This window comes from Trachemys scripta, chromosome 10, assembly GCF_013100865.1.
Source record: "Trachemys scripta elegans isolate TJP31775 chromosome 10, CAS_Tse_1.0, whole genome shotgun sequence".
In the NCBI taxonomy this organism is placed as follows: domain Eukaryota; kingdom Metazoa; phylum Chordata; order Testudines; family Emydidae; genus Trachemys; species Trachemys scripta.
Window position 1 is genome coordinate 72,738,449 of NC_048307.1, and position 12,842 is coordinate 72,751,290.

General features: G+C 44.2%; 1 protein-coding gene across 6 annotated transcripts in view; it reads right to left on the reverse strand.

The window, feature by feature from the left end:
• Positions 1-12,842, reverse strand: part of AKAP13 (A-kinase anchoring protein 13) — a 339,157-nt gene that overhangs the window by 15,467 nt on the left and 310,848 nt on the right. For all 6 annotated transcript variants that reach the window (XM_034783693.1, XM_034783692.1, XM_034783688.1 and 3 more), the window contains 7 exons: positions 11,998-12,123; positions 11,767-11,884; positions 9,802-10,050; positions 5,471-5,547; positions 3,480-3,661; positions 3,314-3,396; positions 687-866 (listed from right to left, as the gene is read on the reverse strand). In XM_034783693.1, coding sequence (XP_034639584.1) covers positions 687-866; positions 3,314-3,396; positions 3,480-3,661; positions 5,471-5,547; positions 9,802-10,050; positions 11,767-11,884; positions 11,998-12,123 — 1,015 coding nt within the window. The remainder of the gene's footprint in view (positions 1-686; positions 867-3,313; positions 3,397-3,479; positions 3,662-5,470; positions 5,548-9,801; positions 10,051-11,766; positions 11,885-11,997; positions 12,124-12,842) is intronic.

A 12,842-nucleotide genomic window follows, 5' to 3' on the forward strand; every position in this document is an offset into this window, starting at 1 on the left:
TGCACGTGCTTCCCATCACCCTCTTCCCCCTTGGCAAATGTTCTTGGTACATTCTTGCGCAAAGGCAGGATTTCTAACTTCAGCCTGCTGTGTAATTTACCAAGGGAAAGTGGGCTACCATCTACTTGTGGATTTCCCAAAAGACTCAAGTGCCTCTGGTGGATACCAGACCCATAAACCCTTGCTGTGGATGGAAATCCGTTTAGCCTAGCCGTCATATTCCATTATGTGGCAGGAGGGGAGTGTAACCAAAGATAGCCTGGCCCATGTTTCAAATAAAGGACCAGATCCCGGGGTGTAACTGAGTTGCACAGAACACAGACCAGTGTGTGGTGGGCAACGGGATGAAAGTTCATTTTTGCACTGCCCTGACACAGCTCAAACTCTGTGTAGGGCTGGCTCCCCGTGCTAGGTTAGCAGAATGAAGACTCCCAGGTACCTCTACTGCTTTCTTCTCACCGATTATCATCCCCTTCCTTTCCTGAATTTGTGAGCCTTGTCTGTCTCTCATGCTTTACTATCGGAGGATGGGACTTTGTCTTTACTTATGTTCAATATTATTATTACTGTTTATTCATTATCAGAGAAGGGTCATTCTCCTGAAGGTGGCATTTGAGCACTCACGGATTCAACCCCACACTGTTGTTTTGGACACTGTAATTAATGGGACCGTTTGGTTTGTTTACCCTCGTTTATTGCACTTTTCATAATGGTCTCCCCTTTTTGTGCCTCCTCTGTATTGGATCTGAACAGCACTCTGGAGACCGAGCCATCCTCTTGCATGCTACAGTCAGTGATATCCCGGAAAATCTTCTCCTTTTCCTCCAGCAGCGCTAGGATCTGCTGATCTTTCTGCTGAAGCTGTTCTGTGGGTGAACCGGGGAAAACAAATTTAAAACAGAAAACATTGCGACCCTAAGGAAACCGAATAATCCCTGTGACATGGGCCCCATCATGTGGTAAAACAAAGAACAGCAGGAATTGTGTGCTGCTTACAATCTGAATAGCTACATTTAGGCCTTTCGGTGTTGTCACTGCCATGTTGGTCCCAAGATACTGGAGTGTATAAGCAGGCTTGGCAGACTTTTATTTTTATTTTTTTTTAATAATTTTGATGGATAATATCAACATTTATTTTTAAACATTTTTTTTTCAATTTTCATCTATTTAAATGTATACAGTTGCAGGAAATTAGGGCTTTTCCCATTTTTATTGATTAAATTTTCACTGTTGCAGGAAGTTACTGGGGGACCGGGGGGGGGAGCAGTGTCAGACAATAGGGAGTGTCAGAGAATTATTTAATGACTGTAGATGATGAGATTCAAAGAGTCGACGCTTTATAACCATTAAAACACAAATTGTCAACATCACATGTGGAAAATATACAAAGTAAATATCTTCAAATCAAACTAAGTTCTCAAGCAGCACTTTTCTTACTTCACCTAGCTGCAGATTTAGATTTTTACTGATGGACAATTTTTTGGGTGCGTGTAGAGTGAAATTGACATTTACCAACATTTACCAACAAAAAATGACTCCTTCCAAGCCTAACTATATGCTCTCACAAGGAGCAGTCCCCATGGAGTCAAACTTTGTTTCTCCAAATGAAGTTGGGAGGCATGACAGTAACGCAGATCGATGCGGTGTCACTCTCACAGATGCATTTGAGACACGTTGGGGGGTCATAACCTCATTTCAGACCATCTAGGTTTAGACACAGTGTGACCATATTTACTCTAAGCAGCAAATACCAGAGTCAATCACCAGTAAAAAAAATAACAAATTCTAAACGGTTTTGGGCTAATGCCCACAATGAAACATTTCCGAACCCCCAGAGAGCTAGGGTTCTCAGCAATATCGCATTTCTAGTACGCAGGCTGCTCAATGCTCAGTTTTCAATAGAAATTCATACACACAATGGTGCAAACGCTGAAGGGTAACAGTCCTAGAGGATCACTGCACTTCCCAGGTGATTGTATTCACTTGGCTTTTGACCTTTTTTACATCTCAGACCTGAGGGGAGGCTACTTGAGGGTGAAAACAAAGGTAGGCACTGTCCTCCTCTTTGTGGTACCAAGGCACTCATTTCTTTGGCCTCATCTCTACTCATAGGCAAGAGTAACTTGCCAGCCATGCTGCAGTACTTGCATTAATCCAGGATCGGGCGCCCTTGTGCCCTGCTTGTTGGCTTTTTTACTTTGCATTTAAATACACACCCCTGCACCTGTGCTGCAACTACAGCCAGCAAACAGAATTTCTGCAGCTACATTGGCCATTTGGTGTCTCAGAAATAAAGTCAGCACAGCAGAGCTCTGTCCCAGAAGGCGCCTGCTTCAAAACGACACATCTCATCCTGGGGACAGTAGTTATCTGTTAGCAGGAAACAGCTATCCTGTGACAATGCTCCCACTTGAATGGCATCTTAGCTTTTACAGTGCAGTAAAGCAAGTATCCCTAGTGCAGTTACAAAGCCACATATTATCTGCTCGACCCATGATGCAGCAGAGGAGACAGTACTGAATAGGTATCTTTCTTCACTCTTTACTCCTCCTTCCACAACCAAAACACTCTGAATGTTGGGTCAATCCCCCTAGTGAGGAGGGCTCTCTGAAGAACCAGTGAATGTAGCTCCAAGCCCTGGCTGGTGGGGATTACAACAGCAGCTCTCTTTGTACATCTAGGGGCTGAGAGACGGGGACCCAAACCCTAATCCTCACCCAAATATCTTGCCACTCCTAGACCATGCTGGCCTAGGCCACAAAATTCATTTTCTTCACAGCTGAAAGCCGCTGGCACCTGAAAAGAACTAGAACTATTGACTAATAGAGGCAAAAGAGAAGTAGAGTACCTGACATATCAACTATCTGCCCGTGCCTCACATGTACTGCATCAGAGTTATAAGAACCTTTTCTGAAGGCACCAGTGGAGGCCATCACCCCATAGGAAGTCATCTCCCTGTACTGAAGGACATGTTGTTGTTGTTTCACTTCAGCTGCAGTTCTGTTTTAGTCCCAATGAGGAGGGGAGAACTCATTCTGTCAACTTTCAAGCCCAACTGAAAACTGGGGGTTCTAGATTTGGACCAGAATTTGAAACTTTGGAGATTCAGAGCTTTCCATGGTACTGGCCCCTGGCAGATTTACAACCCACGACAGACTGACTTTCAAACAAGGATTTTAATTGTTTGCAAAATGCAGGCTTCTATCTTCCCTGAAAAATCATGGTTAAAATCAGGAATGGAAAAGTTTCACAAAACTCAACATTAGGTTAGCAAAACTTCACCCGATGATTCTCTGAGCCCCAGCAGCCTTACCTTTTAATTCTCTGGCTTTGGTGTCCAACACTCTCTTTTCCAGTTCTGATTCACTAGGGATTCCTTCATCTTCGTCTTTATCCCTGCATGAGAGATACACCTCAATTACTACCACGACAAAGCATGTGAGAAACATCTAAACCACACGAATAGCGTGTTAACTTACATAGTGTTAATTGTGTCCTGAATTATTTGTATCTCTCTCATCCGAAGGACCTTCGAGCTGCCATGGACTTCGACCATCTCTGGATCTTTCACTACGGTGGTAATTAGGAATAAACCCTTTTCCTCATGGGCCACTTCTCGTACAATCAGTTTCTTCAGAGAGATTACAGTGGATCTCTGGTCCTTCAGATGAGAGAAGATTGGTGAGAAGACAGACAAAAAGCACCAGAGCTTTAGGCTGACAATAAGTGCTCAAAAGCTCCTACTACCTGCAGTCACACCTCCTTCCTACTCATGAGCACCTTTAGCAACTACATGCCAAAAGAAGTGCTAGCCTCACCCAACATGTATATTCTGAGAGTAATTTATTTCACTGAGCCCAGAATGCTGGTGTCACCTTCCTCTGACCATTCAGGAAGAACTGCCGTCAGCTGTCCCTGGATACAATTAAAAATTGCCTTTGTGGTTTCTAGACTCTCCAAGAGCTTGCTTTGATCTCACATCCTGCTGTTTGTGCTCTCTATTCCTGGACTCTTTATCCCACATCTCCACTCTCGGTATGGCTTGCTGGTCCCTGTTTCACTGTCACTGGCTTTGCTCTCCCACCCTCGGAACCCTTGCATCACATCCTCTCTTCACATCTCACCCAAATCCTTCCTGTTCTCTGTAGCTTAAAGCCGACTCCCGCTACGGAAGTTTTTGTGAGACTGTTGCATCAAGGATTCCATGGAAGATTATGTGCAATGAGCTGTTAGGGTCACTGTAATATCTCTGTGTAATCTCTCTGTTAGCATTGAAAGCTTCTCTTCCAGGGCCGGCTCTGGCTTTTTTGCTGCCCCAGGCAAAAAAGCCTCCCACTGCCCACCCGCCGCGGGGAGCGCAGCAGGGGAGGACGCTGAGCCCGGCCGCGGGCCCGCTCTCCCCGACCAGCCGGAGCGCCAGGGGGAGGGCGGAGAGCCCGGCTGGGGCTCCGCTCTCCCCGGCGGCCAGAGTGCCGGGAGGAGGGCGGCGAGCCCGCTGCGGCTCCGCTCTCCCCAGCGGCCGGAGCGCCGCGGGGAGGGCAGCGAGCCCAGTCGCGGCCCCACTCTCGGGCCGGAGTGCCGCGCCGCGCCAAGCACATGCTGGTGGGCTGGTGCCTGGAGCCAGCCCTGTCTCTTCCCACCTGTGGCATGCATAGTCCAATGGGCTCATTTGTGGTCTTTACAGAATCACAGGGTTTGTTTTTTTTTGGGAGGGGGTGTGCTTTAGCAGAGGTTTGCCAGCATGACCTTTGTGTGCACCACAGCCAGCTGAAGAGCTAGGAAATGCTCTGCGCTGGCAGCAGGCGGTTTGGAAATGTGACTCAGTGAATGGGAAGAACAAGAGGAACAGAGAAAGTCTCCTCTTTGAAGCATGCATGAAAGATGCATCCCTGCCAGACCCGTAGCTATTCACTGGTTTGGGGGCACTGGCACTTTTTTTCATCAGGTCAGCATGTCTGTCTCTTTCATCTAGGACTTTCTCCGAAAGCTCCTGTTTTTGTTTACATGAACTGGTCCATGACAAATATATTCCTATAGCATACTGCCCTGTGAGCTTCTCGAACTTTATTGCAGCAGTAGGCTTTTGTTCCTGTGCTTTTTAGATTGATTTATTAGGTCTGTCTTTTCAGCTGGGATTCATTTGTACACAGTTCACGTTCTTCCCTCCTAAGTGAGCAGGATTTGCACAGGCTGATGAAGAATAAATGTATCCAATGACAGGCTTATTTTCAGAGCCAATTACCAAATGTTCAAAATCACTGTAGAAATCACCGAGTGGGAGGGGGAGAAATTAAGCATTATTTTCTATTGAAAACATGTGAGTCTGCTAAGGAAACAAAACTGTTACATGCAAAGTGATCTGTCCAATAAAAACTAAGGAATGTAGCAGGCAGTGACATGCTTTCATTGCTAAATTCATACCAAGGATCATCTATGTAAAAGAAAGGAAGAGAAAACACCAAAGCCTTACCAATGAGGCAAAGACATACTTCTGGTCCTTTTCCTGAAGGAATATCAGCATATCTGAGAGGAGGACAGCCTGGACCTCTACAACAGAGAAAAAACACCAAGGTTTAACCATCAAATATCTATCTATGTTAATCACTGGTTCTAGTGCCTATCAATACCTTTTATTTAGCAATGCCGTGCATTCTAGAGCTCCTGGTTAGCATAAGAGTGATAATTCGGGCTACCCTAAGAAAGTGGATTAGTCTGCTGTTTGGTGTGTTTTGCTTCCTAGTTAGTAGGAACTGTAAACATTGCAGAGGCAATATACTCAGCCCCTGGAAAGAGAATGGCCTCTATAGTGACTCCTCTGGGCAATGTAAAATCACCACTGAAAGGAGTCAGAGGGAATCGTATCTACTCAGTCTTTGCTGGGATGTTCTTTTCCAAACCACAAGCCCTCTGAGAGTCATGGAAGATTGGGGAAGTGGAAGCAAGGGATGTTCACTGAATATACACCCTATCCATTTAGATAATCTATATTTTTATCCTCAAGCAAAATATCTGTTTGGTTTTATTGCTCTCCTCTCATGAGTGGTGCAAATTATCTTGTAACAACACTTGTCAGCGGCAATTCCTTCCCCAGGCATTTTAACTTCAGCAGCTAATGTTGACTCTGCCTACAGATGTATATGGCTCTCTCTGAATTCATGAGGAGCCAAACGGGTGTGCCTCAGAGGGGAGAATCTGACTCAAGAAGGAGAAAAGAAAGAAATGCAAAGAGGATGAATATAAAATTCTGAATCAGAGCAAGGATATTTCCCCAAAATACACATGCTACCTTCCAAGTTGCCTCATGATACATCACAAGATTACATAGTAAGTATTGAGTGTGATGCCCCACCCAAGCCCCACCGCACAAAGAGTTTCTGTGTAATACACTACGAGACCTTGTGATATACAGATGAGGTAAACTCAAAAGCTAACTCATCCCCTGCGTAATTCCTTCCAGGCTTTTTGAAGGAACAAGATCCCTTTCAGATCAAATACGAACCAAACTTTTGCCGAAGTCTCAAACCAAACCCAAACGTCTTTAGAGGCTTGTAAAAGTTCAGGTAAGATTTGTTTTACTTTGGTTTGTTTTTATTTCCAGCTGCACTTTCTGCTTTTGGTGCAGAGGAGGAAAGACCAAAATACTTCAAGGAAAGCTATTCCTGTGTTTCTCCTGGCTCCAGTTCCAAATCCCAGAAGTTAGGACAAGCAGGTTCTAAACTTTTGGATGCTTTCCCATCTGGAACTTCTGACTCATCTCTACTGGCTAGCTATTGGCTCTGGTAGTGGGAGCCATTATTTCTATGGGAAATGCATAATATAACCTATGCTAATTGAGAGATCTCATAAAGTGTAACGCACATGCCAAATAGGGAGATATCTTTTTAAGAAATCTATTGTGGGTGGGTAGGAAGGAGTTGTGTCTGGGTCACTGCTGCTAGACAGATGCACAATTAGCTTTCCACACTCAGAAGTTTCTGGAATTGGGTGTGGTAGTTTGGGGTATGCTCAATAGGTTCCCTGTTGCTGGACTCAGACTTCATGAGGGCAAGTAGTTAGCCTTTTGCAAAGCAGCTGCCCTATGTGCATTCGGTGGGTTGGGACAGGCTGAGCTGAGCAGAAAGCAGGCTGTTTTCCCTAACTCTGAAGCATTTTGCAGCAACTTGGTGGTACATTTTTTCATGTTCTCTGTGTATATACATCTTCCTACTGTATTTTCCACTGCATGCATCCGATGAAGTGGGTTTTAGCCCACGAAAGCTTATGCTCCAATACATTTGTTAGTCTCTAAGGTGCCACAAGTACTCCTGTTCTTCTTGGTAGTACTGTTCACCCAGCAGAGACGCATTGGCAGTGTTAATTATAGAGAGAGGAAAATGGTAGGGGAAACTAGTTTCTTTTAACTGTATATTCTGAATGCTGTTTAATTTTAGCCAAACTGTTTTAGTTTAAATTGTCTCAACCAGTATGATTCCCCAACTTTTATTTAAATGTGATAATGAGGAAAGAGTCATTTATATTTTGCTATTCTCAGTGCAGTCCAAAATCTGAGAGGTATGAGGTGTGGAGCATGCTTTCAGAAGTCTTAGAAGAGCAACACTCAGATGCAGAAACTACAGAACCCAAACCACCAAAATAGAAAATCAACCTTCTGCTGGTGGCATCTGAGTCAGATGATGAAAATGAACATGCGTCAGTCCGCTTTGCTTTGGATCGTTATCAAGCAGAACCCGTCATTTGCATGGAAGCATGTCCTCTGGAATGGTGGTTGAAGCATGAAGGGACATATGAATCTTTAGCGCATCTGGCACGTAAATATCTTACAACGCCAGATACAATAGTGCCATGTGAACTCCTGTTCTCACTTTCAGGTGACATTGTACACAAGAAGCAGGCAGCATTATCTCCTGCAAATTGTAAACAACCTTGTTTGTCTGAGTGACTGGCTGACCAAGAGGTAGGACTGAGTGGACTTGTAGGCTCTAAAGTTTTGCATTGTTTTATTTTTGAATGCAGGTTTTTTTGTACATAATTCTACATTTGTACATTCAACTTTCATGATAAAGAGATTGCACTACAGGACGTGTATGAAGTGAACTGAAAAATACTATTTTTTTGTTTTTTACAGTGCAACTATTTGTAATCAGAAATAAATATAAAATGAGCACTATACACTTGGTATTTTGTGTTGTAACTGAAATTAATATATTTGAAAATGTAATAAACATCCAAAAATATTTAAAATAAATGGTATTCTATTGTTGTTTAACAGCGCAATAAATCACAATTAATTTTTTTAATCGCTGTTGTTTAAGAGCGCGATTAAATACAATTAATTTTTTTAATCACTTGACAGCCCTACTAGGAACCTAGAAACCATCTTTAAACTTTCCCTCAGAACAAATCATATCATATATTTGGAATCTAAATTATCCTCCGATGGCACAGAATATGGAGGGATGCACTGGTAAAAACCCTTCTACTTCCACCTCTGCAATCAAGACATTCTTTGGAAACATAACATGGTAACTTTCCATGCATCATATCTGTTCTACACACACCAGAGAGAGATGGCCAAACTCCACTGAAGCCCCAAGTACCAAGATTATACGCCTGATATTGGTGGAGAGCGAAAACAAGCCCAACCTTTCTGAAGGGGGTGGAGTACAGCATAGGCAGCTCGCAAGCTTCTGCTTGTGGGTGAGAGAATGACTAACATGATTCCTATCTCAAAGTTCACTTGAAAGATTTCAGGCCCCAGTTCAGCAAAGCAATTAAGTCCAATGCTTTGATGAGTTGGGGGCTATTTGCCTTAACGTTTTTTTTTATTTACATTAGTGAATGAAAATCAGTTCAAGAGATCCAGCAACCAGCATGTGGCTCTTTTATGGGGCTTCTGTCCTGCAGGGAGTGGGGGCTCAGGGCTTCAGTTCCTGGGATGCACCTGCTGGGGCTCAGGACTTCTGTCCCAAGGGAGGTGCCTGCTGGGCAGAAGCCCCTAGCACCACCACCCCACCACAGGGCAGAAGCCCCGAGCCCCAGCAGGCAGGTCTGGCTCTCGAACTTCTGAAGATTATCGTATGTGGCTCGGAGGGCTAGTACATTTGGCTACCCCTCGTCTGTAATGTGCATGTAATAGAGAATACAACAGTTGCAGGGACGTTAGGGAAACAGAAAAGCAGTAATGGTTTGGAGCAGCAGCCTCAGAAATTTCTGAGTCAAATAGTGCGGGCCCCCAATGTGGAGACTTACTTCAGTGTAACAGGTAATGCAATGCCGGTTCTGCTGAGCAGCTCCGGGGAACTTTCGAGTAATAGAAATGTCGTGCTGCTCCTGGGCAGCAAAACTGGGAACTGCAATGGTTGCGTTTCACATTCAGTGTGCATATTTCCTAGAGCCAATGGATGTGTATAAAACCGCAGTGTGTAAACATGGGATTCACCATCACACCCATCACTTAGCTTGCTGGGCAAAGCTTGGAAGGTAAATAAATAAGCAGCATCAATGGTGAGCAGTAACAGAAATATTTGTGGCAGTAATCTAGGGTGTTACTAGGAGCACTGGGAAGGATTTTTCATGGTTTTTACTTTGACAGCACCTTTCTAGAAACAGAAAAATCAATAAAATAATGTGAATAATAAATGGGCCAGCGATTTCAGAAGAAACCCTATGTAAAAGGCAGGGGAACCACCAAGCCAAAGGAAAGGGAATGAAGTCGCAGGTCGCAAGATGGATGAACCCTGCCATCATCTGCAGACAGGAAGGGTACATCCTTTGGGTGCATGATCTGTAGGATTTTCTCACCTTTCAGTCTCCCAGCTGTGTTCTTCAGTGAAACAGGCCCATCTCGGATGAGCTTCCTACGTCTCAAGTCCTCCCTGGCAAACATCTGGCCGCTCTTCATCCTCATGATGGACTTGCTGTCCGTCCGGGTGTAGATCTCAGTAAGGCGTGTTTTCTTTTCATAGTTGCTGACTTTGCTATTGACCGCAGCAATCACATCTTTAACCAGGTTTAGTGACTGGGTCAAGTCTTGATGTTCCACTTCGTTTTCTTAAGGAATGAGAGAGAGACTTCAGTTTCAGTTCACCCTTATTGTGAGTATGCAGAACCTAACTTCTTACTTCTCCCCTTTCCCTTACCACTGAGTCATCAAACGCTATAGCACATGGATGCGCTATTTTTAACCATCTTCCCAAGACAAGTTTCATTTAGAAGAAATGAAAAGTTTGTCACAAACCTTAAATAGACACCTATACAGTAAAGGGGAACCATAGGAAATATACTCTGCATGAGCTATGGCAAACTAGGACAACGTAAATAAGAACCACATTTTCAGCCTCTGCCAAGTGCATGGCTACCTGACTGCATGTATAAAAATGTGCATGCATCCATTATGCATGTGCATACAGCTGTTTATGCGAGCAAATCAGGTGCAGCGATTTTTGAATACCAGATTCTATTAGGAACACTCAGTCAAGTTGCAATAAAAGTTTTAAGGGTCTGGATTAATGGTCCACTCTCGTAGTGGCAAAATTCTCATCTCTTTGGGTCTTGAGGAAGTGACACATTTGTGAAATAAATTGTTTCACATTCCAGAGACCCTCACTCACACTTCTATAAACCACGCCAATGGGACAGACGACTATGTATGAGGAGGATAACGGCCAACAAGATTGTCCCTTCTGAACATAAATTTATTTGATAAGAAACAAACACAATATTTGAAAACTTTTGAAAGGTATGAATTACAGAACATTAATGATTATAAAGACACAGTGGTCAGTCTCTGCCATTCCTTGGCTAATCTACAACGTCAGCTAATGTATCTGTAGGATGCACACCCGCTGATAAAAAGCATTACATATACATCACTCTCCAGAGGATTTTGTGGGTGAAATCATACAAAAAACACTTCTGGAGTTTACTCCATCTTAAATGGAATGGCACAGATAAACCACACCTCATCCTCACCTAATAAAAGGCTTCCACAGAGATTAAACAGAGTGCACTACCAGATAGCAGGTGAGATTAAACTGTAAACTGAGCCTTTTTGCTGACTGAGAGAAACCAGGAACATCGCAAGCATGTGCTATGCAGACTACTCCCACATGTTTCTACCATCCTAACCCCTGATCTCAGGTGTTAAGATTCCGTGGCCACTCCTGATGGGTTGATCATGTGGAATCAGAAAGGTGCATGTGTGACACAGAGAAATACCCTAGAGAGTTGATTAAGGACTTATCACCCGTAACCACTTGATCACAAATCACCCATAAAGACTCATATTCGAGGCCAAGTTCTTTGAATACAGTATTTAAAAGTATGGTAATGTAGGACTCCTGGGATGGAAGAAAGGTTCAAAGGGAGAGTGTCAATCCTCTTGGAGACCTGAGAATCTTATTCTTCCTTATTTTGCCATCCCCTTCTCCAAGGCCCTGTATCGCAGCCACTATCCAAAGTGGACAAGACAGGAGTCTATGCATGTTGCTCCATAATTAGCTAGAGATTGCTGTAATGATGAGCATACCAAGGCACTTCACTTCTACAGAGGCTGTGTGCTGTATCTTTGCAACACTCTCAGGCCTGTCTAGCCTGAGGTTTGAAACCCTGATGGAGGAAATGAAACCCAGGTCTCTAATTACAGCAGTGCTGGGCACTGAACACTGGGCTGGCTGGCTGATTTTGAGTTGGGCAGTTTTACTGGGAAAGGTCCTGGAAAAAGATACAGAGGAAACAAACGTGCTTAGGAAAAGAAACAGGCTCTACCTTTGGTATACTGTAATATTCTTTGTAATATCACGGGATACTTTGTGATCCTTTGAGTTACTAGTAAGATGCACTCAGGAATCCCCAGGCGTCTCACCACCGTGCTGCTCATTTTTTTCTAAAAAGACAAGACAAATTAAAACGCTGCCGATGGAGCGTTCGCCAAGACATGCCAACGTGCAGTGTGCACACGCTGCGGGGGTCAGCAACAAATCCCCCACCAGTTCCTACCTTGATGAATGCCTGAAACCGCTTCTCTTTTGACTGCAGGTCTTTGAAATAATTTACAGCCTCGTTGTGGTGCCCGCAGAATTTGCCGTAAGTTTTCTTCATTCTCTCCCCATTCTCACCGGAAAACTGCAAGACATGAACAAACTTATAGCCCCCACACTGAGTTCTTGGGATCAATCACTTGGCATCATGCACCGTCTGTCAATGAAAAGGACGGCTACGCTGTCAGTATAAATCTAGCCCGAAGTGTAGCTTTCAAAAAACTGAATCTATGGAATTTTCAGAATGGAGACTAGGCACTGTATAAACCCAGAGTGAGAGACCCTATCACAAAGAGCTGGCACTCCAAAGAGACAAGATGGAGAAAAGGGGGGTGGAGGGAGAGAAGAACCACAGAGGTGTGAAGCGGCTTGCCCAGAGTCACAGAGCAAATCTGCAGCAGACCTAGGAAATGGAATCCAGGTCCCCTGCTTCCAAGCTTAGTGCAATAAACTACAGACCGTACTGTAACCAGCGCTGATGCTTTTCTGCCCATGTGGCATAAACAAACAAAGCAGGCATCAAACCTGACATCAAGCCTTTCACCTGAAAAGCTCAAAGCCCTTTACAAAGATGCATAATTATTGTCATCTCTATTGTATAAGTAGGGAAGCGGAGGCACAAAGGAGATGTCTATGCAGCAAAGAAAAACCCACGGCTGGCCTGTGCCAGCCGACTCTGACTCGCGGTGCTGTTCCATTGCTGTGTTGACTTCCAGGCTTGGGCTGGAACCTGAGCTCTGAGGCCCTCCCACCCCATTGGGCTTGGGCTGGAGCCCAGAAGTTTACACAGCAATGAATCAGCCC